Here is a 26,928-nt window from a genome sequence, read left to right on the forward strand (position 1 = left end):
AAGTTTTCAACTGTTTTGGCCGGCATTCCCCTCCAATATTTGACGTTCCTATGTGAATTTCTTTTATCTAGCCAGTCCCTTTTATTTTATCTCTTTCCTTGAAAAATGATACAAGCACCATAAGCTTATAAGGAGGTAAATAAGAGCGCTTGTCTGGAGCATCTAGACCGAACTCTCGTGACCCACATTCCAACATATCACATTTCTTGTCCTACTGTGATCGTCGCGTACGATGCTTGGTGGAAGTATTCGGAAATGAGAGCATTCAAGGCACAGTGCACTTCATGACAAGATTCAGATAGTATTTTACTAATTTCTTATCATTCATTTCCACTTGTACTCGGTATGTAAGCAAGTCGATGATTATATCTGGATTCGTATTCCTTCAATCCACCATGGTGATCTCCGTACAAAGCGATCATCTTGATATTCGATGCTCGAATTCATTTATAGAGAAGCATGCTCATCACTTGAATAGATACTTACCCTTGTTCACCTGTCCGATTTCTTGCTAGTACGGGGTTGGCACCTGAAGAACACTAGTCGCTCATCAAAATAATCGAACGATCTGCAGGCCTCAAGTGTTTCTCTGATGGCCGTAGAAAAAGACAAGGCTCCTTTATTTGATTTATACAGAATACATGAACAGGATTGGACTGGAAGACTTCATATACAAGAACGTGTACTATTGTCGACTCTTTGACCTGCGTGGTGTCGATCATCACGCCAGGGATGGAGACAAGTTAAGCATCCCGTTGATGTCATTAGTAGTCGAAACCCTCGACGTAGTGGGCAGTTCTAAGCAGGCTGACTTCCTTGATGCCTACTAGAAAGTAGCTGGGTGGCCTTGCCAAATCAAGCTTGTCAAAACCTTGCGACTGCGTTCCATACCTCAACATCTGCTATGCCGTGTGTTGATGGATAACATCATGTTTTGTACATGCAGGAGAATATGAAATCAAGGGGCATCAATTACACTTGGTTTGAGACCACTACTTTGAGCCCATACCTCTAGTCTTCCGCGCCAAGGGCCCGACAGTTGCATATGAAACGACGAATATCCAACGTTGTATCAAGTCAGGAACGAGATTTTGATTTGCAGGCATCAACCTATTTTTAGGTTGATTGGATTACAGGGCCTCCTGGTGTGGGCCGAGACTCCAGCGCCAAGAGGCAATACTCCTCTATGCAAAACAGTCATTATTCACTTTCTATTCACCAACTCTCAAACATCATCTACGACAGTGTACAATCCTTGGGCATAGTGAACATTTTCTAAAAGAGGAAAGTGAAGGTTATTCTGTCTTTCACAAGTTATTTTTCAATGCTCCTATGATACATTTTTGACAATTTGTTTCTGCAAATACTGTATCTTCTGCCTGAAACCCAATTTCTGTCGCTCAATTGTTTTCAACCACCCTTCGGATGTTTCTTCCAACGACCTATTCGGAATTTTGTACGAACTCATCATTGATCTCCTCTCCATGGGATCATCTGTCATGTTGGCAAGAGTCAGATGCTCGCCTTGCATATTAAGTTGTGTATCGTTGACGTGGCCTCCATTGATGTGGCGTCCTGAATTTGTACTTTCTAACGACTGCCGCAATGCAGATGCTTTCCCTCTTTCCCGCGGTTCCTGCACATCAGGTAGCCAGATCCAGCAACAAAAGCTTCCTAATATCATGCAACCACAGAATCCAAAGAGGAAAGATGACATAGATTTCGGCTCCGAAGTGCTGTAGGATGAAATGAGAACTTGGACAAAGATCGACCCAATTTTGCCTCCGGCGCTGGATATACCATGGCAGGTGGCTCGATAGCGTGTTTGAAAGATCTCTGCAGAGATCTTGGAATATTTGAGTTCTGGGTCAGCAGGACTGTACTAGCAAACAATGGCTGTCTACTCACGAGAAATGTCAGTGCATTAGGGCCAAGATTGAATGCCAGTTGACTAAGAACGTAGAGTGTGATAGTCACAGCATGCATATTGCTGTACTCAACAGAGAAAAGACTCCCTCCGATCACGGCAAATAAGATGGCCAAGGAAATGAAAGTCCACATCATTAAGGCCTTACGGGGAACATAATCAATAAGTTTGATGAGGACAACGCTACCTATAACGGATCCAATTGAGACTGTGATAATGTATTGAGTTCCGTCTGATTTCAGCACGTCATAGATAGTTTCCGTTGGGTCAGTATTTTGCCAAGTAAGGAGTAGTGAAGTTTTAGTCGGTGCTGTGGAAAGCCATATTTGGGCGATACGTCGGGGATTGCTGATGCCGAGGCCATAATACGCAACGTCGAGAAAAAACCAACAGGCAGTGGTCCCGGCTAAAAAATGCCAGTTCCCTTGAGTGATGAAATACTCATGCAAATCAGTGAAGCTGAAAAACTTTGGGCGATCTTCAACTATCCTCTCATCATCATCGTCGTCATCTTCTTCTTCTTCTTCTTCCTCATCCTCCTCCTCCTCCTCATCTTCGGACTCGTCTTGTTCGTCATCATCACCTTCCTCTTCTTCTTCTTCTTCTTCGTCCTCCTCATCCTCATCCTCTACTTCATTTACAATATCGCCTACTTCGAAGTCACGAACAGGCCGTCCTAGAACACCAGGTTCATCCTCAATACCAAGTCCAATTGCCGTGAGGCTATGATGTTCAACAGTAAGGTGGTTGGTCATTCTGGGATAATCCTGTAGCTCTATTCCAGGCATATAGGCTCCGTAGCCATCCGAACCACTATGATGGCCTCTATAGTAGCCCTTTGTGTCTTCTAACGCTCGCTGCCCATCCCGATCTACATCTAATGTGTATCGAGGCGACTCCGGGATAGTCACACGGAATAGGATCGCAATCAAGGCAGGACCAACCCCAGTACCTATCACTATCCGCCAAATGCTGTCGACACATCTTTTGCTCTCGGGATCGGTTGACGCAAGATTTTGCAGGTTATTTTTTGCGCCCAGTGACAAAAGTACAACTAGACCAACCAGGGCGGCAGCCAGTTGCCCTAAAGCTTGCATGAGGAAGACGGCTGCCATCATACGTGCTCTCGCATGTTTTGGCGCGAACCTTGAACAAAATCAGTCTCTACGTAGGCTGACAATGAGAGGGAAATAGAAAGGAATTTACTCTGCAGTAATAACGGCACTCAGGGGATACTCTGCACCGATACCTATGCCCATGAAAAACCGCCAAAACATAAGCCAGCCAAGAACGGACATGGAATTATTTGATCCACTGGATGCCTGTACAGTGCCCAAGGTCCCGAAAATAACAACCATAAGTTCGATTCCATACAGCTTGCGTCGTCCGTAGGTGTCAGCCAAGATGCCAAATACGACCATGCCCACAACAGAGCCAGAGAGGGTCAGGGCGTTTATTTTCAGATCCGGCACATCGCTAGTTTCATCGGGCCAGTAGATATAGCTCAAAGACGGCAAAATGACGTTGACAGCAAATAAATTATACGAATCGGTGAAGAAGCCGGAAGAGGCGACAAGCCAGACGCGCCAGTCAAAGCCATGGCTATCGATCAGGGCGGTTACAGCTTTCTGGTTTTTCAAGTTCGTCTGTGAAGCTCACGTCGTTAATCGGGCTAGAAGGATTGAACCGGATATTGCGCAGATAAAAGGAGTCTGGGAGCAAGACATACCGCTTCGGGTCGGATTACGACAGTCGGGTCGATCCAAAGGTACTTCTGGAAGGCATTCACGAGCGTCACTAACGCATTTGAGCGTGCCTTTGCCATGATCAACGCATTCTCACGCGGAGGTCCAGTAGTAGATGCATTCGAGCAAGAGAGGGTCGGACCATGGCTCCCCTTGGCTAGCAAGGAAGATGATGCATGAGGGAGATCAAGACGATGGACAAGCTGTTAACTCAGCGATTGAGGCTGAAAATCCGGCGGGCAGAAAAGGGGTTCGCGACGCGAGCAGTTCTTCTGATTCGGCGAGTCAGAGTGCGCTTTAGCCTTTGGGCCCTGTGTGAGGCGAGACTCCGGCCTCCCATGCTTGGTGTGCTAAGTATAGCATGCTGCATAGTCCGGCAGCGTTGAGGTTGAGCATGTGTGATACCATCATGCCAATAGGAATCGTTGTCCGTACTTCCCAGTCGGCAGTAGTGATCTAGGGAAGAGGAACTGCTCCGTGACAGTCAAGAATAATAGTAGTAATGTTAATAGTAAAGCCGCATACACTATGCACTAGTTGTACAGACTGCACCAGTGTACGCCAGGCACGCTGCAACGTGGGCGATGCTCAGGCTGTAAACGTGTGGCCCTATAGCACAAGAGGTTAGCCCTCCGTGGCAGAGCGCAGACCACGTGAAGCTAGCTTCAGATGGGAATAGTATTACCGTGCCCTACTCCTCGTCCTAGCAGTAACACTACTTACACACTCTGCTGGTATACGGAGTACATGATGACACATACAGACAGAATACGGAGTCAGATTTCAGGCAGGCGATTAGCCTCGCACGACTCGTAGAATCGGCTGCTCTTATCGTGCCAGCCGTTGCCGCTTTGATCCTCCGTGATTCTTTGCATCTTCGTGAACACTCCTCTCCACCTCCGCCCCTACTACTGCTCCTCTTGCTGCTGCTCTTACGACGGCGACTCGACTGTTCGGGCTGGAGATGCTCCCCTAGCACTGTTGGCTGTAACCCAATCGGGTGCATGTGATACCCCTGGGTCTTTTTATCCTCCCTAACTGAGAATACTATGCATGAAGCCCAGGACCATCCGAGTATGTCTTGTCAAGTCTCAACCCACTAGCCCTATCCAGGTCGTGGCTAATGGGAAGCAAATTGTCCAGCTCTCGCTGTCGTCGATCTACATCATGCCAGCCAAAAACTGGCTGATTTGTCCGCCGTGCTTGCCAGCGCTTCCGACGACCTCGCCAGCTTGGTTAAAACACTTGCCAAGACCTTCGAACAGTTAAGGCTGTCGCTACTGCAGACGAACAAGCCCTTCGAAGGCTACGATGGCTTTGATCGCACTCTCCGCAATTGCGAGCTATTTGTACAGTCGTACAAACCGCCTAAACAAGGCAAGCCGTGGACGTGCACCGCCGACAGTGTGAGCAAACTAGAAGCTCAAATAATGATGCAAATCGCCCTCCTGAGTACCTCAAACATTGTTCTTCTTGCGTGCGTGCATCTTTCCGCCCAATTTGTTCTACCAACCTCTCATTCTTTTTTGACACCCAAGCTAAAGCGACCGTTTTGTGGTTTTGCGTCTTTAGAGAAACCTTTTTCAGCGGCGATTCTGACACGATCGACGAATTAACCCAACCCGCCTTTCCCAAAGCTGACCAATTCATTGACAACCCTGAGCTCGAGCTATGGAAGAAAATCCAACGATTGGTGTATCGCCGCAAACGAAAGCCTGCTCTCGAGCCAAAGCATCGAGCGAATTCAACAATCGACTTCGAGGGGCTTGAGAAGGAAGTACAGGGCCAGGTTCGCCAGCTGATGCTCAACCATCATCCGTCTCTACCAGGAATAGCATTCAGTACAGCACCCTATCAGCCCTTAGATTTAAATGCGCTGCCAGACGATGCCCTACTGGAGCGGGCTCAGCAGCAACAACGCTTCTTGTTGTCCACGTCAAGAAGGGATACCTTTCGCCAGCATACTCAAGAAGTTCCTTCCAGAACCAATACGTCGCACGAAGAGCTTGACGGTACCGTCAAGCCGGTCAAACGTAATCAAGTGATTCATGGCGGCACGATGTATATTATATTCTTCGGTCTATGGAATGTCAGATGACTGACTAGAGACTAGATCCTTTACGTTGGCGTCCCGCCCTTTCCGCTATGATCTTGGGAAGATAGAAGCCAAGGTAGTCGACAAAAAGCGGACGATTTACTGCACAAGTGCTGATGGTGATATCTTCATCCATCATGACCGTGAGACCCTCGGTTGTTCCTTGTGAATTATTTCTAATGTCTTCGTCGAACTAGTACCCACCAAGTTCAAACGGCATCTTACTACCGATCACCCCCATATTGGCAACCCGTCCGAAGTTTACTTTTCCGACACCCTTCACGTCACCGTTAAGAGCAGGTTTGAAAAGATAGCCAGTGGTGACGCGTATATTTACTACATATTCAATGACCCTGATGCCATCCGACAGTTCCAGGAAGTAGTCAGAGAGAAGGATCTGTTATACACATTCTGTGTGAGTAAAATCGTCTCGGCTAATGGTGAGGAAGTGTCCTTTCAGCATTTGAAACTTTGGAGAGATCGACAATCACCGTCATGCAGTCTTTCATTTCTCAGAAATGCAGCCACTCATGATCACAAATATGTGGAGTTCCCTCTCACAATCCTTGAAATTAATTCTACAAAGCAGCCGAAAGATAGCCGAATCGTGCGAGTGGGTTTTCTATCAGAAACATCATCGTCGCCCCCAAGGGGTCTGTCATTGGATTCTATATCATTTGGTATGCTGGCCTGTCATTTGTTCGCAGTAAAAATGATTGCTAATGCTCATAGAAAAGCCCGTAACAGAAGATTAAGTGGCGCAGGCTCAGTAGCGTCATTTAGGACAGATGCAACCAATGCGACTATTAGACAAACAGAAAAGATCAAATCCCTCGCCGCCTCAATGGACTTTTTGCTGATTAAATTCACTTATGCGAAAGGTAAGACGTTTCCCTTTCTTTTTTGCTTTTTTCTTTTTAGCAACGGCTAACTTGCCATTCAGACGTAGATACTTTCTCCATGGCAATGGCGTATCTCCAAAGCGATCCACCATCTCCATTCCTACAACCAACCAACACACCACCGCTTGTTCAAGGCGGCTTTCCTCATACCTTGCATGAGGATGATCTTCATCCACCACCTATCTTTAGCTCCTCGCCACCATCTATCTCCGGCCTGACTTCACAGATAGGACCGCGACGAACAACGCATCAAGACTATACAGTGGGGTGGATTGCGGCCTTGCCAATCGAGCTGAAAGCTGCTATTGCAATGCTAGACGAACATCATGGAAGACTTCCACAGCAGCCCCAGGATAATAATACATATGTTCTAGGGCGAATGGCAAGCCACAATGTCGTAATCGCCTGTTTGCCTGCTGGATCTCTAGGGAACAATAGCGCGACTTCAGTGGCCACACAAATGGGATTCACATTTCCAAACATCAACATTCGTTTAATGGTCGGTATTGGCGGAGGCGTACCGGGTGACAGTCACGATATTCGTCTAGGTGATGTTGTCATTAGCAAACCTGGTCTTCACGATGGCGGGGTAGTACAGTATGATTTCGGAAAAACGACTGGAGAGGGGTTTGAAAAGACAGGCTCGTTACCTCCTCCACCAGCGAGGCTATTGACTGCGATTTCACTATTGGAAGCATTGCATAATAGTGAAAACGACCCTATGCCGAGTCATTTCGAAGTGTTTCAACAAAAGTCCGATTTCCGATACCCAGGCCCCGAGCAAGACCGACTTTTCAAGTCTGATTACAGTCATGTGGCAGGTGAGGCGACTTGTGCGAAATGTGATCGTAATCAGCTCGTCGATAGACTCCCTCGTGAAGGTCGGACGCGAATTCATTACGGCACCATTGCCTCAGGGAATCAAGTGATGAAAGATGCCAGAACGCGGGATGCACTGCGACAAAAGTATGGTGTACTTTGTTTTGAGATGGAGGCGGCGGGGCTGATGCACCTCAACACATTTCCCTGCGTCGTGATCCGCGGCATTTGTGACTATTCGGATACGCACAAAAATAAGCAATGGCAGGGCTACGCTGCCGCTGTTGCAGTTGTGTACGCGAAAGAATTACTAGAGAACATCTCACATGTGTATGAGTCCGAATCACGGGTTTTCCACGATGACCGCAACATATACAGTAACTCTATGGGAAGCATTGCTTGATTTAGTTACGAGAAATTTACTGATATTGTTGTCAACCGGTAGGGGCTACGTCTACATGTAATGACATCAATGAATTTCAAACATCCATTTCAAATTTTATGCACGAGTTGCTTATCAATCGATATGGCTCTAATTAATTCTGATGCTAAGTAGCTGAGCTTTGAGGCACTCAATGCTGAGTAAAATGTTCCATGTGTGTGCCGCCAATCTCAGGTGCTCTATATGCAGTTAAAAATATACAAGATTGTAATCAATACATATGTAAGTGGTGTCAACTAATTCAACACCAAGTCGTATATTATGACCGTGAACGATCGCGTTATTCATACATCCAAGAAGGCTAATCAATTTATCAATGCATTAATTGATTATATGCATGTATGTCCTGATTCTCAGATCTTGGTGCCTAAGCCAATTACGAAGATGAACGAGTGATGACGTCATGCCGTCAAATACTCAGAAAATATTGACTGTCACGTGCCAACATTTGAAGGCGTAGCAATATCAACATTTGAACTGTTGGCTGTTATTATTTTGTTATCAAGGTATGTACTATTCAATGCTAAATGCCACTGCTAAATAGTGCAGTGTTTGTCCTACGCACGTATGCTCGGCATGTCCCAAATAAGTTGACCACTCGGCTTACCGTTTCGGCAATATTATAGCCTATCCTTATCGATCAGCTGACTAGCACGTGTCTGTCTATTCCCATCCAGATCTATTGATGTCGATGTACTATAGCGAGCGACCAGTTGACACATGCTCGCAGTCCTCCCTCGCCGTCGAAGTACAGCTGACTGCCCCTATATACATTGGAGCTTATAGTAGATAGGCTCGGAGCGGGTAATTAGGACTTTCGCTCCGGGGACAAGCGACGAAAACATTCTTCACATGCGGATGACAAGCTTGATCGTGCTGTGGTTCCTAGTCTACGGATAGTACTAGGTACATATCCCCTAGTTATACTGCAAGTACCGGTTTTCCCGAGCTTCCGACTGGGCTGTCGTCTCGGCCGGTTGCGGGTACCAATTCCCAGTCGACCTCGGCACTTGCCTGATCAGGCAAGGTCGCATCGGCCAGTCATCGCCTTGTCCCTTTTATTATCATCATCCTCGACTGCTGTCCAGCGCTGTTCTCTCTTCCCACACCCCTGCAGTTCTTTCCCTGGCCTCGTTTTTCGTATCCTACTGTCGCGTGATTCCTCCTACGATGCCCTCCCCACCTCCTGCCTGGGTCCAGGCCCTGAAACCTGCCGGCCCTCACGGCTCCGAGTTGCTTGCAAAAGAGCGCGCCCAATCCAACGTCGCCGTCACTGAGCTGGCAGAACTGCTACACACCAAAGAAACGCTGGATCGCCAGAAGGATCTCGTGGCTGTTCTGCAATCGGAGAAGGTTTTTGACAAATCTCAAAGCCAGAGTCTTGGTCGTGTTGAGCGGATCCAGCGTGCCCTGGCCAAGGGCAAACGGCTGCAACAACTCTCAGTCGAGCGCAAGTGGACTCTCGAAGAGTACCACGCAGCCGCTAATTTAATCGGAGAACCAACTCCGTACGCCCTGCATGCGAGCATGTTCCTGGTATGATTGGCTCTTCCTCTCCATGTTCCTTTATGCCAATCAAATGCGTGATCTAGGTAACGCTTCGAGAACAAAGCAACCCCGAACAACGAAAGCTCTTCCTTGAGCGCGCAGAGAAGTACGAGATTATCGGATGTTATGCTCAGACAGAGCTGGGCCACGGTTCGAATGTGCGCGGCCTCGAAACAACCGCAACATGGAATCCCGAGGATAAGACATTCACACTGCATTCCCCCACACTTACAGCCTCCAAATGGTGGATCGGCTCCCTGGGACGTACTGCCAACCACGCGGTCGTGATGGCACAGCTCTTTATCGGTGGCAAAAATTACGGGCCTCACCCATTTGTCGTGCAAATCCGTGATCTGCAAACCCACCTGCCTTTAGAAAATGTCTACGTGGGTGACATTGGGCCCAAGTTTGGTTACAAGTATGTCTGGCTTTTGCGCATGTTCGGTCAGTTGACTAATAAATATTCCTTACAGTACCATGGACAATGGCTTCCTGCTGTTTAACAAGCTCAAAATCCCGCACATCAGCATGCTGGCTCGCTTTTCTCGAGTGGACCCTGATACTAACAAATACGTACGCCCGGCGCTGCCAACTCTTGTCTACGGAACTATGACTTGGGTCAGGTCGAATATCGTGTTGGATGCTGGTAGTGTGCTAGCTCGTGGTGTTACCATCGCTACTCGTTACTGCGCCGTTCGCAGACAGTTTCAAGACCGAGACGCTGACCGCAATGCGGGCGAGACACAGGTTTTGAATTATAAAATGGTTCAAGTTCGCCTATTACCGCTGTTAGCGTCCATGTATGCCCTACACTTTACTGGACGCGGCATGATGAAGCTCTATCAAGAAAGCCAGACTCGTATGAAAGGAGCTACACAGTCAGGCCAGGACACTCGTAGTCCCGGTCCTGAGGAGCTGCGCGCCGGAGCCGACCTGCTTGCGGACTTGCACGCGACTTCGTGCGGTCTCAAGGCACTCGCCAGTACCACAGCTGGTGAGGGTTTGGAAATCTGTCGTCGTGCATGTGGTGGCCATGGTTATAGTAGCTATAGTGGCATCGGGCCATGGTACTCGGATTACCTGCCGACACTGACTTGGGAGGGCGACAATTATATGCTAACGCAACAAGTCGCTCGATATGTAAGTAATTATACCTCCAAAATCCCATCTAGCCCGTTGACTAACTCGCGTGCTTTAGCTCCTCAAAGCCGCACGGGCCGTTCTAGCTGGCAAAGGCACTGGTAACGACACAAGCCAGATTCTGCAGAGCTATCTGGCTCGTAAGGATAAGGGCGCTTCCTTTGACATTCTCGAAGTTGATAGCGAAATTGTAGCTGCGTTCGCCTGGCGTACAGCTCATCTCACTTTCGAAGCCCTTAAGCACCGTGATGTGGAGAAACGGTCTTGGAATAGTCTGCTTGTAGACTTTTGGCGGCTGTCAACATCGCATTCCCAGTACCTCGTCGTCAAAAATTTCTACGACTCAGTTTCTTCTCGCGAGTTGACTTCGTCCGTCGATGCAGCAACCGCTGAGGTGCTACGCAAGCTCTTCCGCCTATACGCCTTGCACACCCTCGAGCGTGAGGCCGCCGACTTTTACTCCTCTGGTGCTGTGACTGTGCGACAGATCACTCTGACACGCACTAAGGCTGTGCTATCCTTACTCGACGATATTCGACCACACGCCGTGCGCCTTGTCGATGCCTGGCAGATCCCTGACTGGGTGCTCGATAGTAGCCTCGGTCGGTCTGACGGCGCGGTATATGAAGATCTTTTCCGTCGCGCTAGCCAGGAGAATCCAGTCAATGATCTTATTTTCGATCCATACCCGTGGAACGAAGCGGTGCTCAAGAAGCCACTTAGCAAGCTGTAGGCTTCATACTTCAAAATGCCACCTTGCATATCTTGTCGATCTATAGAGGTCCCTGGTTGCTTTCGTATTCGATCTTTCTTTTTTTTTCCGGTATATATATTTTTGAATTTTGTTATTATCTAGTGAAGGGATATTATTAGATAGACATAGACGATAGAAATTTGTGAGTCCATAATGCCAATTTTTCAAACGCTTGACTTGACCGTCCATCATTCTGCAGCTGTTTATGCAGTAGCTTGTGAGTGAGACATGCTTTTACACATGTATTATCTACATCACAATCAACATTGAATTGCAGTTTCTTACCTCCAAAGGCGGGGTTTTCAAGAGATAATATACATGTAAGCTTTAACTGTTTAATCAACTTGCTCAAGTATTATCGATAACTTCTCTTGCAAGTGCGATTGGTATCAATCATCATGCACGCAGGTACCTGCAAACGCTGTATACGATGGCTATTAGGACGACCTAGCTAGTTAGAGCCTTTGTACTATAAAAGTACTTGTAATCTCGGCAATGGTTATGAAACAAGCTCTGACTTCGGATAGGAATTTGAGGTTGAAAGCGTCATCTAGCCAGTCTCTGTGTTTTTGCTTACGTTGTATGGATAGTTAAACTAGTTGACCAATAGCTTCGTGGTCACCACAAGTTCCTCTTTCTTTTCCAACCTCCGAATTCAACCAGTACGCCACTGATGTAGTCTAATCGAACCTAACAAGCTTGGTTTGAAGCGGGGTAAGAGAATCAATGGCCTATTTGCGCATCTCGCCTGGTGACCATTCAAAAATAATGTCTGGTGCTTCCTTTATTAAGAGACTTCATATGTAGTCATGAACAGGAACAAGTTACGTTTATATTTGTCCGTATGCATATGTAGAAACTGTGATAGATTAGACAGTCAAGGCAGGCCTTCGTAAACAGTCATAAAGTATATCGAAATGCAAGATTTTCCCGATCTGTGAGATCCATAAATGCTATCATGGGGTCTTCGAAAACTCCTGGTTGTTCTCTTAAAAGAGCCGTCCTTTTCTTGTTACAATGGGAATAGTAAACCCTATATATAGAATGAAAGTAAGTGATATAGATCGCACCATTGTTCAAAGTCCTAGCATAAATCCGAATGAAAATGAAAGAAAAAACTTGAATAGGAGAAGAGAGCATACCATAGTATTATATATGCGAGAATTGATGCACAAAATAAGCTCAAAGTCGCAATCTGACCATCAGGATAACCCTCGGCACTTTGGTCGCCCTTGTATGCCCATGGGCCGCTAAACCCGCCAAGGGCGGCCATGATAGTGATAGTGGCCATAACAGCTGTCTTCTTAGAATGTCCGGCTACGTTCGCTGCGAGGAGAGAATAATGCTGAACAAGAGAGCCATAGAACGTGGTGGACTGTTCAAGTTTAGCCCGATTTCCAAAAAAAAAAAAACATAAAGCCAGCAAAGGGAGTAGAAGAGATGGCTAACTGACAATATAAAGGCCCCCAAGAAGTGCAGCCTTGCTGTCTAGACGTGTCTTCCAAAGCATGATATTTCCCACCATAGACGGTAAGATAAATACGATAGCAACGATGATTCGATGGTTGGGGAAACGATTCCCAATCATTCTGTTAGTTTGAATAATGCGAATTATTAGCCCAGCGAACTATTCGAAATTTTATTCCGAATTACATGTATAACACGTACCCAGCGGCTATAATACACACCACGGCAACAGCAGATGCAGGCAGTGCGAGTACCAAAGCACGAGTTTCAGAATATCCAAAGGAAGTTACAAGGAATCCACCAAAACTGTAAATAAAAATTTTATAGTCAGTGCATGGATATGAAATGGTCAGTGCATGGATATGAAATGATTCGTGTTTCTCAAGACCGAGAGATACGTCGCTGAAGGTATATATGTATGAGAAACACTTACCTTGAGACTGCCACGTTGGAAAACGCAAATGTAAAAGTAAAGACACATAGAGCATATAGTTGAGGATCTAAGAAAGCAGAAATTGCCTGTCGAAATTTGAACTTCCGTGTATGAATTCCGGTATTATTACTCATAAGACGTCGTACGGCGATTCGTCGTTCTCGGGGGGTCAGAAACCATGCCTTCATCGGTGTTGCAGGCAAGAAGAGTATTATTATGATACCGGCACAAAGTCCACAGGATCCCAGAATAATGTAAATCCATTTCCATCGACTATTGGAAAATTGACCACTCAAATTTATGGCACCAAAGTCTACACCATTTCCGATAAGTGAGCCGAGGGCATTACCCGCAATCACAATACCCAATCGTAACGGCTGTTCGCGAGTTTTCCACCTAGTGCGATGTAAGTAGAGTTATTTTTGCTTTTAGTCGCCTTGGAAATTTACCACATAACCGTAATAATGATCGCGAGAGGTTGTTGAATTTGAGTGAACCCATAAAAGAACCTGCCCGGTGTATGAGCATTTTCTAGGATCCGGAGATAATCTATTACATACCTCAGTGCCATAATCTGAGAAAAGTTGTGACAAATGACCGTCAAAAGAGCTAGTAAGCCAGCGTACACCAGCATGACTCCATACACAATACCTGCGGGAAGCAGCTGGGCCAGGAAGAGGAGCAAATATTGTCCCTATGGCCTGTAGTCAATGACTCATTCGTCTTAAAATATAAAGTTAGAAATTGGTAGACGTACCGCTGCTCCACCAAGTGATGTTATTCCCGCAGAGAGCTGATACTTTGTGGTGTCCAGAGCCAACTGACCGTTTACAACACTTAGAGTGAATAGTTCGAGATCCTGTACCAAACCGAAAAGAGCGGCAAACCCATAAGCCTGGCTATCCGCGTATCCAATAACTGTTCCGAGAAATAACTGAAATTTATTAATTTGTGTTCAATAATGACGCGTATGGTGAGTCTATCGACGTCAGAGGTAAAAGACATACAAGTGGAACAATAGTTAGATCGATCTTCCACAACACCCGGCGTTCTTCCTCCTTTGTCCAAGACTCATCTTGACCATCGAGGGCCATTTGAAGGGCGTCATCTAAGCCGGAACGGTGTGCTGCGGTTACCTTTGTCTGTGAAGGCTTTTCACATGGCTCTATATCTGGGGTTTCTGAGTAATCAATTTCTGTCATAATTAGAAAATGCGTTGGATGGTTTGCTTAAAGCACCAGCAGCAGTAACTATTTTCTATTATCGTTCGCTTGGTTTCTCTTTGGGTTTTGTAGTATCTTTTGTTCCTGTTCGTCTGAGAAATAGGTGCGGATAAAAATTGAAGTTCATATGATGTTTGATATCAAGAAATTTCTGGATTGGAAATATCAGCCACATAGGATTTATCAATCGATTGTGATAACAGAATGATTCAGAATCAGAACTAAATATAATACAGAGAGGATATGAGATTATAATTACAAATATTTAATGCCTTTCCTTTTAGGAATAGCATTCAATAGTCCTAGGCCCAAGTCTACAGCTGGGGAATGATACCGGCCTCCGGTTTGTGGCTCTTAAGCGACCGGCCGCCGGTTATTTTCACCCAATGTCACACCAGTTGACATGCCACAGGTCTTAGCATCCCCGGACTACCTCCCAGCCACGGAAAAAACAATGTGGGGGCTTTTCGACAATATGGAGCAATGAAACACCATCTACTTCACTTGCCCCGAGGTTGGTCGTAAGCAAGTAGAATTAGAAGGAACAGGGGTAAATTGGGATATTAAAGATATAAGAAAGGCTTCCCGCGTCCCCATAGCCGACTGAATATTCTAATATTTCTTACAGTGGATACGATATCCTCTCAGACAAGCGGGAACATTCAGAAAATATTTATATATTAGCTATGCCAAAGCAAAAGGTTTCGTTTAATCAAGGTTGGAGGTATAGGGCGTGTGATGATGCGGACCCCGAAAATTGGCGGCCATCTCAACCTCTGCCTACTTCCATCCACCTTGATCTCCTTGCTAATGGCGCAATACCAGATCCTTTTCTAGCCCAAAATGAAAACCTTGTACAATGGGTTGGCCAAAAGAGCTGGATTTACGAAAATCGCTTCAAATTCCCTTCAAATTTATATATACATAAGCCAGACCAGAGAATGGATCTAGTTTTTGAGGGTCTAGATACCTATACAACAGTCACGTTGGACGGAAAGGTAATTCTGGAAACGAACAACATGTTTTTGAGCCATCGAGTCGACATCACAGATCATTTTCAACCCTCCTTTCAGATAGTCCAAGATGAGACACATGTACTTCAGATTACTTTTCATAATGCCGAGGAGAGGGCGACGAAAGAAATGGAAAATCATCCGGAGAATAGCTGGTTTAGCTTTCATTTTGGTAACAGCCGCTTGGCAACGAGAAAGGCGCAATATCATTACGTTAGTATTAGTCAAAATTTGCATTCATCATTTCTTCACTAAAGCAAGACTAGGGCTGGGATTGGGGGCCTAAATTGACAGACTGTGGCCCATGGAAACCAATCTATCTCGAAGCGTATCAATCCCGAATAGTAGACCTGGCTGTGCAGACAAATCTCGGGCCAGACCACATGCAGGCCACCATTAACATCACCTTCAAGGTAGATGGAAAGGCAGATTGTGCAAGAATTGAAATTTATCAAGAAGCTGGTAATGTTCAATCTAGAACTATATCCATGAATGATGAAGCGAAAGCATCAACTGTCGTACAAATACAAGACCCAAAACTCTGGTGGCCCTGGACCCTAGGCGAACAAAATCTATACGTTGTCAGGGTTACCCTGTTCAATAAGAATGACCCTGTTGTTGTTGATTCAAGAGAAACAGTCCTGGATGTTCTTGAGAAGAAGATAGGTATCCGCAAGTTGGATCTTGTCCGACGTCCTTTGCGGAATCAACAAGGGTCTAGTTTCTTCTTCCGGGTCAATGACATACCGATATTCGCATCTGGATCCTGTTGGATTCCTTCAGATTCATTCATACCCCGGATGACCGATGAGAGATACCGTAGGTGGATACAGCTGGCCAAAGACACCAACCAAATCATGATTCGCGTCTGGGGTGGGGGGATATATGAACAAGATGCATTCTTCGACGCATGCGACGAATTGGGAATCTTAGTCTGGCACGACTTTATGTTTGCATGTGGAATATATCCAGCATATCCCACTTTTGAGGAGACTGTTGTTGCGGAGGCACGGCAAAATATCATCAGGATGAGACATCATCCGTCCATTGCCCTCTGGTGTGGGAACAATGAGGATTATGCGATCGCACATATAGCCAAGATACTGATGAATAAAGTGACTTACGATCCAACTGAAACTGACCCGGAGAAGATCAAAGAATCCGAGTTTCCGGCGAGATTATTCTATGAGATTCTTTTGCCGGAGGTGTGTAAGGAACTAGTTCCTGACGTGCCATACTGGCCAAGCTCTCCATTCGGAGGCTCATTTTGTAACGACACGACTGACGGTGATATCCATCAGTGGCACGTCTGGCACCTGGACAAATTTCCCTATCAGAATTATCCCCAGCTCGTTGGGCGATTTGTCAGCGAATTTGGTCTCCAATCTATACCGCATTATAATGCAGTTAAGAAGTATTACCCTGCAGACCAGATTCCCGCTTTGGATGATTGCCGGAATTATACAACAGATGAGCATATGGTGTGGCATAACAAAGGCAAGGGCGGCCCAGAAAATATTCTTAAATATGGCGAGGATAACATCTCATTTGACGACCAGTCACTCCGGGGATACATTTACTGTTCACAATTGATACAGTCAGAAGGTATTTCAACTGCTCTACGAGGATGGAGACGGCAATGGCAGGGTCCAGGCCGAGAATATTGTGGGGGAGCTCTACTTTGGCAACTCAACGACTGTTGGCCAGTGTCGTCATGGGCAATTGCGGATTCTGATCTCCGCCCCAAGATAGCTTATTGGGCAGTGAAACGAGAAAATCGGCTTATAACGGTCGCTTTGGCTCGTAAATTCAATAATGACTCATCACTAGAGTTAGAAGCATGGGCATCTAACATGACTTTGCATCAGTTGCACATTAACTATGAGGTACAAGCTTGGCATGTCAAGACAGGGCGAAAGCTTTGGAACCACAAAGTATCCACAAGTATGGAATTGCCACCTAATAGGAGCACTGAGCTGGGTAAAATAGAGTTTAGCACAGAGATGGATGGCGGGCCGCAATACAATTGGAACGAAGTGGTGTTTGTGATTCATCTCTTTTCTGAAGCAGATCAATTGCCGATTGATGAATCATTCGCCGAAACACATATTATAGCTCGTTGTGTCAACTTCCATGAACCGCTAAAGGAAGTCCCTTTGGTTAATGAAGGGGGGGGATGACCCTAAAGCTTGTAGGGGAGGAAGTGAGGTCTATTGTGGAGCTTTCTTCATTGGTTCCTATGAAATGTGTCTATTTGGACTTTGAAAATGAAAAGAATGCCGTTGAATGGGACGATAATGGGGTCGACATTGTCCCAGGGCAAACATTCAAACTGGGAGTTAGAGGGCTAAAACACCGGGAAGACCAGAAGAAATTGAGAGTGTATTGGTTGGGAAATACTGGTTGGAAAAGTGAAATTGTTAACGTTTCCTATAAGTTGCAATCAAAGTTATAGCCGGTGTTGCGATGACTCTAGAGGAAAGTCGGGATACATGTCCAACAGGTCAGGGAATCCAGAATTTTGCAGAAATGAGTTACATTCATAATTTAAGTCATTAATCACCGGAACATGTTCAGTCGCCAGACCAAAATGAAACAGAAGAGGTTCTAACTGATTGCGATCTGCACAAGCATTTAATGATAGGTCTTGGTAATTCGAAGTGTAATCCAGTCGAAGACCATTCGTGACTTCATCGTCCGTGAAATTACTTTCAGCGAAAGTAGCATTGACTTTTTGAACTTTCTGGCGAAGGTCAAACAAGACATATTCACCATAAGTTTTCGGACATGTATTGCTGCCCGCATTCAGTTCCATCAATAGGTGAGCTACCTGTTCGACTTTTAAGAGATAGTTTTTTAATGTCAGATTGTCTGGAAACATGTTGTATGCATATACCAGGTGAAGACAACAGAGAGAGATCATGGTAAACCCATAATCCGGAGTGTACCTTAAAAATTCCCTGGCGGCGGGTTTTAAGTCAATAATGCTATCACAGCATTTACTAGCTGCTTCTGACGATTTTAACACGCAATTTAGAAAATTACGTAGCTCGGGTGTCTGCGCTGTAGTCGAAGAAATAGTAGATGAGCCTCTCTTGGCAGCTAATTGATGCGAAACGACGTGTGCTGCAAACGAAAGAATGATGAAGCGAGTTAGGATACCCATGAAGGTGGTAAGCGAATTTCCTAAAATTGATACATCAAGATTGTTGGGATCAATAGCGCTGGGGGTACTGAATTGACTAGGCTGTAACCAAGTTTCTTCCCAGTCTTGCAGCAACGTCTCGGCATTTTCGAGAAGTTCGAGTAAGGAGCCAATATCTTTGGTATTAGGAGGGACACACCACCATTCAGCCAAGCCTTTATGGACACTAGCAGCCCGATCCCATACACGATGAAGAGCTGTTTCTGCTGCAATTCTCCATACACTCGGTCGGTAATCTAAAGAGAGAAGTAAATCTATTGCTGAGGCAACGGTCGAGTCATTGCGTATCGTAGGCGGTGTTCTGGTGAGTATAGAGTGGTGACGAGATTTGACAAATAACCAAAGCCAGTAGAACGTGCGACGATATGCATGTGATGACATTATTTCCGGTTCATGGCATTTGATGAGATTGTTGAGGTTCTCCACGGATTCATGAAGTGAAACTTGCATGGCCCTTGTTTCAATTGCAGATTTTACAGCCCACGGGTTAATTTGTTTTTCGACATGTCTAGATACCGCGGTCACCCGTGGATATGCATAGAGTACTGCAAGCGCTTGCAGTAAAGTCCAATTATCTTCCTCGTTGCAATTCATATCACTATTTGCCTCCTCCAGGATTTTCAATATACATGGAAGCAAATATTGGCGCGCTGCAGTATAACCTAGAGTAAAGGTTGAGGCTACGAACGCCATCGCATGAGCAAGGGGCCGTCGCCTGGTTATCAAAGAATCAATGTCATCTAACGGTTCCAAGGCCAGAACCGGGACGTAGAATAGTAATCTCTGGATAAAACTAAAATGAAGGGTTATGTTAGTTAGCACCAGTCTTGCACATATGATTCGTTTGCCGGCTCACAATTCCACCAGATCTATGATGAGTGAATCTGAGATCTGATCTGGTTCTAATTGGGTGGATGAAATAGACGCATTTGTATGAGGGTTATCACTCTCTGAAGTTCTTACCGTGGCAATGGTGATTGGTGAGGTGGAAAATATGGAAGGTAGAATTGGATGAGTACTCGGCAGACTGCCTTGCTTAGGCGATGGCCAGTCGGGCGGATGATAGGAGTTAATATTAACAGTAGGTGGTGGAATTGGCGATGTTGAAGAAGGACTGGCTGCTGGAGAACGCCTCGAACTAACAGCCGTATGATTGAGACGATCAACCGGAATAGTAGAGCGTTGGATATGGCGTTGATGGCGATTTGGAAGGCGAACTACGCACTCACGATCACGCTTAAGGCATCGGGCGCATGGAGGATTAGCAGCCCCGACGCATCTCATCTGTGGAATTTGTATTTAGGCATTAGCCACGAGTAATCCTCAGTTATAAACGGCTAGCAAAGCGAACCTTTAACTTCCGGCAGGACACGCAAGCTACGGCTGCAGCTCCCAGCAAAGGACCAGAAGAAGGCTGATGCTTTTCCATTCTCATGTGGTGAGACTCTTATTCGCACCAAGGAGGATATCTCGTGTCAATTTGAGTCGTCTTGGCAGATCGGATCAGTAACAGATAGCATCCTTTCAGGGTCAACCACTGCAGTTTCAATTAAAGCATCGATTGGTGTGGCTATGTAATCGATCTGATACAATGACATTGACGCAGGGTCAAACTTGGATCGCGCTCAGTCTCGGCTACCCCGCAGGGGCTGTGCTGGCAAGATAGTCACGAATAGTTCCCATCCGGAGTATGGGAGGGCCCAATTGGAGGCCTACGTTCCAGGGATTAGGAAAAAGGATTTCATATCTGATTATTGGATGACTCTCTCGTGTTTTTGATCACGCGCCCATTCCTTTTTTTTTCTTTTTGATTTTTTGGGTAACTTCCAAACCGTTCCAATCAAACGCTTGAAAGAAGATTAGAGTGCCAGGAGTACAGCAGATTTGTTGCCACCTAGCGAATGGCAACTGTGTTCATAATGCAAAATTTAGCGATGGGAACCAGCTGTCGTGATAGGTCAGGTCAGATATGGTTTAACAAAACGTACCGAACATCCAACTACCCTAGTGGTATGGATACTGAATATCACTATTGATAGTTCCGGGATTATTAATAATATTTTGATAACCCTCGGGGGGAGGGTGATATTTTTTCTAGGTTAGGTACCTAAATGAGGGTTCACCGGCGGCCGGTGATGAAAAAGCAAAATCAAACATCGGAAAAGAAACATAACGCAAAACACGTACGTCAGTGTGCTGCTGCAGCGCTACAGATGTGGAGAAATCTTGCGATGAATGGTGGGAAGGCGCTTCTGATATGAGCCTAGTTGCAAATGCCACGCTAGAGGCGCATGTGTCGCATGAGTACGACGTATATGGCATAGCACGTGTTCTGCATAAATTATATGCGTTATGTGCGCTCAAGGGCTGGATTGAATGCGAAAATGTTAAGGGACATTTACAAATCATCCATTTTCTGAGACTGACCAACAAACAACCCAAAGGAAGTCATGGCGGTGACCAGCTACAAGGAGGTGTCTTTACGGGATAGGCTAGTATTCTATCTCGCTGTGCCCTTTGTCGTCCCGAGCATCGTGGTTTCTTGCCTGGCTACGCGTTTGCTGAGATCAAGTGATTACAGCATCTCACAGGACGTTTTGCTGGCACTCGTCCGCAGGTATTTAAAGATCCTTTTGAAGGAGAAAAGAATCTATGTTGGCCTTTGATATTTAGGACGTTGGCTTATGTCTTGTTTTATTATAGGCTACGAATGATGCCGTTGTCTATAAGACGAAAACTTGGACAGCAAGACCATCTCGCTGCTATACGAGCCTCGCATCGGTTTTCAGAACGAAGCCCGGTGCTATGTGAAAAGGTATCAAGGCAACCACATTTTGAGGGATATTGGGTATGTAGAGGATCAATCAAAGGTCCCCAGAAGCCGCCATGTAAATCAAATGTTGTCTTACTCTGGCTGCACGGAGGTGGCTATATAACTGGAACAGCACTCGCTGGAGTGGCTCGATTGTTGCGGATCGCAGAAATGGTAGAAGAACAGAACCTAACCATAAGCATTTTTGCATTGGAATACTCTCTCACCCCAGAAGCACAATTTCCAGCGCAGGTGGAGGAGGCGATTTCCGCCTACAGATACCTGATTAAAGAGGAGAGAATTAATCCTAACAGTATCTTCGTCTTAGGAGAGTCAGCTGGGGGACACTTGGCTTTGTCGCTTGCATATGGCTTACATCTACAAGAGATATCTAGACCCGGCAAAGTCGGGCTACTTTACCCTTGGGTCAACTTGAGCAATTCGGGTTCTAGCTTCCACACGAATAAGTACAGTGACTGCCTCGACAAAGAAGATCTAGACCGTGGCGTTGACTGGCTTCTTGGAAAAGATGGGCGATTGGTATTCGCCGACTTTCTTAATTTTGCATCGTCTCCTCGCCCCAAAGGCATGCATTGGGCTGACATTTTGCCATCGACGTGGGTTACTATTGGTGGTAATGATTTGTTAATTTCAGATGTATCTGACTTCGTGGAGGCTGCCAGAAAAGATGGCGTTTTAGTTGATTTTCATATTGAGCCTGCGATGCCTCACGGCTGGCTAAACTATCGAGACTCGCGTTCTGCGAATAAATATTTAAGTTTATTTCCGAGTGAAGATGCGACGTCTCTATTACGCGGCAGTGAAACAATCGCAGGAGTCATTTGTGCCTATGCTCGTTCATGCAGAGCTCAGAAATAGTTTAACTTTTCTGAACTGGCATTCTGAAAGAAAGCATTTTAAATTAATTCATATATCAATTAATATAAATACGTACACTATCATAACTAGCACGTATTAAAAGCTAGATATACATATTCAATGCGCTATTCCTGTTGCCTGTATATAAATAGCCTTGGTAAGAAATATAATAGATCGTTTTCTATCGTACTTGACTTTGTCATGACTGGTAATAAATCTGGAGAATGCTGCGGGTCGCTGCTAGGACGAATATGTAATAAAGACCGCATCATTGATCACTTCTCACCAATCAGAATAACCTCAGACAAACTTAGAATTTGAGGTGGTTAACCCGCCCCGGTTTTCTCTTAAATACTATTTCCCATTCGCTTTAGCACTTGCGCCACAGCACATAAATTGTTTACACAGCCAATCATAGCAGCGCCCAAAGTACATGCTAACTGCCCAGCGATTAAAAGCCGAGGTGGGCGACTGGCTGACGGTGGCGTTGAGATAATTCTCAAAGCTTGAAGAAGATCTGCTTCAGTTTCTGACTCTGTACTTTGTAAGAGGAGGCCTAACGGTACCCATGACTGTCCTCGAGTTTCAGGTTTTATATCCGCGTTGGTGGCTGGTCACTCGCACGAGTCGCATTGGCCGTGAACCTGCACTTGGAATTTCTGCCTTTGAGTGGCGGCAAACTCTTCATTTACAGTGATGAAATGTCACTAGTCGCGGCAATAAGTGGCCACAAATTTTCATAGCTCTGCGGCATCTCACGAAGATATTCAGCGGCGCCGCTTCGGACGGAAAATGTGCCTATAAACGGATTCGGCACTGTACTCCTAAATTGACAATTGACACAATTTCACTGCAGTAGGCAGATACCAAATTGTTGCTCATATATCCAATGGAGTCATATTTGACGGTTGATCAGTCAACGCCCTTGTCAAGATGGCCAGCTCAAATAACATCCCGCTTGGGCTTGTCAATGGTGTCTCCTCCAGCAGCCTTGCTGTGAAGATAACTGTCGGAGTTTTTCTATCTTTGGCTTTATATAACGCCACTGAATTGATCATTCTTATTCTTTTAACATTCAATAAATATCACGGCCTATACTTTTGGTCGATACTCATATCGACTTTGGTCGGTGTCATTCCTCTTAGCGTCGGCTCTTTGCTACATTTCTTCACAGTCGGCCCACTAGCAGTCGCTTTGGTCATCACGACAATCGGGTTTTATGCAATGGTTCCATTCCAGTCGCTAGTTCTCTACTCGCGACTTCACCTCGTATTCTACAACGAGCGTGGTCTACGTGCTATTCTTTACACAGTCATAACCAACTCTATTGTCCTTATCATTCCCACAACGGTCACGACATATGGATCTGCATTCTTGCGATCATACTCATGGAACCGGGCATATGAAATTATGGAAAAGTTGCAATTAACCGGATTTTGTGTCCAGGAATTTCTAATCTCAAGCCTATATATTTATGAGACGATCAAGCTACTTCGCCTCAACCCGAGGCAAGGCAGGCGTCGGAGAAAGATAATGTATGAGCTTCTGGCACTGAATCTGGTGGTAATGCTATTGGACATAGCTCTCATGGTGATGGAGTTCCTGAATATCTATTATATGCAGGTCTCATTTAAGACACTTGTCTATAGTATCAAGCTAAAGCTTGAGTTTGCCGTTTTAGGAAAGTTGGTATCCTTTGCAGACCACAGTCAACATGAGTCTTTGGACAGTGGGATTCCTGGACATATAACCTGACTATAAATTAATATTGAGTGAATGAAAGCTATATTGAGTTATTAATCTATCATTTTTTAGATTTATTCTAGTGGATTGCCCTCCAAATGATCTACTGATTAGATAATTACCTTTGCACCGGGGAAGCTTGTCGATCAGTACATATACCGGTAGACTTCCATAATCAGAAGTACAATGCATTTATAGTATATTTAAGTGCCTTCCTGCCACTTGCTCCATGAACCCTGAAACCATTGCATTATATGTAAGGGATTTTGTAGAGGCTACCCTTCACAAGAAATTTGTCCACGAGACTATTAAAGGTCTCCGGGCAATTGTTCTGTAGAAATGGCGGCCTCCATGCGATAATTCAGTACGGAGCTGGGGGAGAGGATACAGCCACATTATTTTTGTTGAAATTTGAGAACATTGAGAGAACTACGTGAAATGCAGGAATCAATTGATATCAAATATGTCGGCATTCGAAGGGCATGCGGTATGGCATCTATAGCTATTTATAGGACCCACTATAGATGATGCCCTAACAAGAGAACGAAGTGGCGGCACTGAGAGTAAGGTCATATCTTTATCCTGCAAGCACTTACTGCAGAATGCTCAAAATTAATCGAGTCTACCTATGATAAAGGCAAATTTTGGTCATAAAATCCAAGGTCCCACATAAATTGGCTGGACTGGGTGTCATATTCGGCTCCGTCGTGGATAGAAGAAAGCTCGTCGATCAATGATCCAATTGACTTTTGACCACCTAGCCGTTCCGGGGTAGCAACATCACTGGAAATAATTCTAATATCTTTCTGTTCGATACCAAGCCTGGGGCTATCTGAGATTAGACTTGCTGAGCTACCATCTTTGATCGAAAATGCATGGCGGTGAAGGCTCAGTATGCCTCTCCATTGGAAAGCTTGGAATGAGCTAACGTATGCTTCCTTCAATCGAGATACATTACGGTGTGACCCCTCACTGACAGGTCGGGCTAGCAAGTCAGTTTGAGCGCCTGCTTGGATATAGAAGAAGACAATATCAAACGCAAGTCCCAAATTTGCCACAGGTAGCGACATAACTAATTGTTGATCACTACCAGGTGACGCAGAACCGAAATTGCAATGCCTCGGAAGATTGAATACCCATGATTCAAGAGACAAAGACAGCTTTGAAGCAGCCACGTGATTCGACTGCCATAAATAACAGGTGTAGTCGTTGAGAATCATAAGAAGTTTTATGTATTCCTTAAAAGTACTAAGACTTCGCAATGGCTGTTGGCACCCAGGCGACTGATCCCATTCCTCTTGTCCTTGCACGTCAAACTCTATCATCTGGCGGATATCATTACTGCGGAGATGAGGAAGAGCTTCTATACGAGCTGAAATAAGGGTATCCATGACAAATGCACCAAGAATGCCAAAATCCTTTCTCGCAGAAAGGCTAGACACACCCACTCTGGTATTCACGACGAGAGCGTAGCGAACCGCGTTGCCCGTTAACATAGAAGCGTTGTGCCATTTATTTTCGGACATATCTAGCATTGCGAGGATTATAAAGACTAGATGAAGATTTGAAGTATCAGTAATGTTGTCAACCGATGTTAGCTTTAGGGCATGATGATAATAGCGACGTGATCGCTGTGTCTCGTTCACGTTTGTTGTATCCTTCCGCATTTCGCTAGATGCTAGCGCAAATACAGCCCACATCAATGCTATTTCAGGTACTGAGCAGTGTGATCCATCTTCATAGGAGCTCAATATTCTCACAAGATGATGTTTCGGAATTATTGGAAGCCAGGCGTTGATGTATTGGCTATAGGCGTCAACGAGGGACCAAGCATCAACAGGGAGCGAGAGCATTGACTTTTTTTGAAACCCAGAGCCTTCTAGTACACAACTTCCATCTTCCAGTAAGATATTCGTAGTATTGAGATAGTTTTGGTGGTGCATTTCTCTACCAATAGCCACACTTCCGGTGTCTTTGGGAGACGTTCCAAGATTATCACTTGGTATTTGAAGAGGAGCTTCCCATCTCGGAAAGTTCGAGGAGCTAAGACTGGTGTCTGTTGTTTTAGTTTGTTGTAATAACCCTTCTCCTTTTTCTATTTCCAAGACCCTTTCGTCGATGGCCCGCCGCACTGAGCTCCTGGCCCAGATTTGTCGCAAGCCATCCGCGGAAGTGACATGATGACTAGAAAGGGTAACCTTATCATCATGGTCTAAAACCACGTCTGCATTCTGTAGCAGCTGCAAAACCGTCGACATACTGTCTGGGATAACTTCAAAAACTATACCCCATAAGGCTTCCAGAATCCGAACATAACCAGTCGGAAGGCCGCGTTTCTTAGCTCGGATTCCATATGTGCAGTCCTGGCCGCTTATGGAACATGCCTCACAAGTTGGATGAACACCATTGCACCGTAGCTTCTTTAAACGACACAAGTCGCAGGCTCGCGATATTCGTCTAGTTGGTAATTTGATATTTCTCACCCCAGAATTTGATGATTTCCCGGCGTTGACACGGACCCGCGTTGACGGTTTACGCAGGGATCGGGTGGCTTCGTCTTTGCCTTGGCGCGTATGTTGAGAAGATTGGATGGAGTCCATAATGCAAATTGCCACATTCAGGCATCTACGCGGTTCCAAACAAAGGTGCTTTGTATTTCTGAGGATGGTAGGAGCCAGATACTTGACATCGACTGGGTAGGAATCCCCGGAGTTGCACAATTCCGGGAGCTCCACTTTTGCTCACTAATCAGCATTAACTTGGAGTTGCATCTAATTATTG

General features: G+C 45.5%; 9 protein-coding genes across 9 annotated transcripts; 5 read left to right on the forward strand and 4 right to left on the reverse strand.

Moving 5' to 3' along the window:
* Positions 1 to 1,442: 1,442 nt before the first annotated feature.
* BGW36DRAFT_314023 (major facilitator superfamily domain-containing protein) lies at positions 1,443 to 4,212 on the reverse strand (the record flags this gene model as incomplete). The annotated part of the gene is made up of 5 exons (XM_046212529.1): positions 3,657 to 4,212; positions 3,134 to 3,573; positions 2,739 to 3,073; positions 1,909 to 2,438; positions 1,443 to 1,846 (listed from the first exon to the last, which is right to left on the reverse strand). Coding segments are annotated over exons 1-5 (1,803 nt in total), but the record flags the coding sequence as incomplete, so codon positions are not given.
* A 1,070-nt stretch (positions 4,213 to 5,282) lies between these two features.
* BGW36DRAFT_414549 (nucleoside phosphorylase domain-containing protein) lies at positions 5,283 to 7,891 on the forward strand (the record flags this gene model as incomplete). Its single annotated transcript, XM_046219296.1, has 5 exons — positions 5,283 to 5,733; positions 5,786 to 5,910; positions 5,965 to 6,447; positions 6,505 to 6,648; positions 6,711 to 7,891. The coding sequence occupies exons 1-5, from the start codon at positions 5,474 to 5,476 to the stop codon at positions 7,889 to 7,891; spliced, it is 2,193 nt and encodes a 730-aa protein (XP_046074932.1). The 5' UTR covers positions 5,283 to 5,473.
* A 1,209-nt stretch (positions 7,892 to 9,100) lies between these two features.
* Positions 9,101 to 11,351, forward strand: BGW36DRAFT_289766 (acyl-CoA dehydrogenase/oxidase; the record flags this gene model as incomplete). The annotated part of the gene is made up of 4 exons (XM_046210699.1): positions 9,101 to 9,466; positions 9,523 to 9,896; positions 9,952 to 10,618; positions 10,677 to 11,351. 4 exons carry the CDS (start codon positions 9,101 to 9,103, stop codon positions 11,349 to 11,351), a joined length of 2,082 nt encoding a protein of 693 aa, XP_046074933.1.
* Positions 11,352 to 12,272: 921 nt separating this feature from the next.
* Positions 12,273 to 14,474, reverse strand: BGW36DRAFT_445115 (major facilitator superfamily domain-containing protein; the record flags this gene model as incomplete). The annotated part of the gene is made up of 9 exons (XM_046221662.1): positions 12,273 to 12,405; positions 12,515 to 12,747; positions 12,826 to 12,961; positions 13,041 to 13,145; positions 13,273 to 13,668; positions 13,722 to 13,781; positions 13,833 to 13,966; positions 14,030 to 14,206; positions 14,280 to 14,474. 9 exons carry the CDS (start codon positions 14,472 to 14,474, stop codon positions 12,273 to 12,275), a joined length of 1,569 nt encoding a protein of 522 aa, XP_046074934.1.
* A 707-nt stretch (positions 14,475 to 15,181) lies between these two features.
* BGW36DRAFT_289829 (glycoside hydrolase superfamily) lies at positions 15,182 to 17,688 on the forward strand (the record flags this gene model as incomplete). The annotated part of the gene is made up of 2 exons (XM_046210703.1): positions 15,182 to 15,721; positions 15,775 to 17,688. 2 exons carry the CDS (start codon positions 15,182 to 15,184, stop codon positions 17,686 to 17,688), a joined length of 2,454 nt encoding a protein of 817 aa, XP_046074935.1.
* Positions 17,689 to 17,957: 269 nt separating this feature from the next.
* Positions 17,958 to 19,997, reverse strand: BGW36DRAFT_355717 (uncharacterized protein; the record flags this gene model as incomplete). Its single annotated transcript, XM_046213675.1, has 2 exons — positions 17,958 to 19,506; positions 19,570 to 19,997. 2 exons carry the CDS (start codon positions 19,995 to 19,997, stop codon positions 17,958 to 17,960), a joined length of 1,977 nt encoding a protein of 658 aa, XP_046074936.1.
* A 1,054-nt stretch (positions 19,998 to 21,051) lies between these two features.
* On the forward strand, positions 21,052 to 22,474 carry BGW36DRAFT_371106 (Alpha/Beta hydrolase protein). The gene has a single exon (XM_046215324.1). The coding sequence runs from the start codon at positions 21,424 to 21,426 to the stop codon at positions 22,402 to 22,404; it is 981 nt and encodes a 326-aa protein (XP_046074937.1). The 5' UTR covers positions 21,052 to 21,423; the 3' UTR covers positions 22,405 to 22,474.
* Positions 22,475 to 22,898: 424 nt separating this feature from the next.
* BGW36DRAFT_371108 (uncharacterized protein) lies at positions 22,899 to 24,182 on the forward strand. Its single transcript, XM_046215325.1, has one exon. It carries the CDS (start codon positions 23,338 to 23,340, stop codon positions 24,157 to 24,159), a length of 822 nt encoding a protein of 273 aa, XP_046074938.1. The 5' UTR covers positions 22,899 to 23,337; the 3' UTR covers positions 24,160 to 24,182.
* A 137-nt stretch (positions 24,183 to 24,319) lies between these two features.
* On the reverse strand, positions 24,320 to 26,810 carry BGW36DRAFT_371110 (uncharacterized protein). Its single transcript, XM_046215326.1, has one exon. It carries the CDS (start codon positions 26,745 to 26,747, stop codon positions 24,774 to 24,776), a length of 1,974 nt encoding a protein of 657 aa, XP_046074939.1. The 5' UTR covers positions 26,748 to 26,810; the 3' UTR covers positions 24,320 to 24,773.
* Positions 26,811 to 26,928: the final 118 nt, after the last annotated feature.

The sequence above is a fragment of the Talaromyces proteolyticus genome (assembly GCF_021365285.1).
Source record: "Talaromyces proteolyticus strain PMI_201 chromosome Unknown BGW36scaffold_3, whole genome shotgun sequence".
Lineage (NCBI taxonomy): Eukaryota > Fungi > Ascomycota > Eurotiomycetes > Eurotiales > Trichocomaceae > Talaromyces > Talaromyces proteolyticus.

Excerpts from the sequence above, each read along its gene's own strand:
- BGW36DRAFT_371106 (XM_046215324.1), top strand. The coding sequence starts at position 21,424 with ATGATGCCGTTGTCTATAAGACGAAAACTTGGACAGCAAGACCATCTC.
- BGW36DRAFT_371108 (XM_046215325.1), top strand. The coding sequence starts at position 23,338 with ATGGCCAGCTCAAATAACATCCCGCTTGGGCTTGTCAATGGTGTCTCC.
- BGW36DRAFT_371110 (XM_046215326.1), bottom strand. The coding sequence starts at position 26,747 with ATGGACTCCATCCAATCTTCTCAACATACGCGCCAAGGCAAAGACGAA.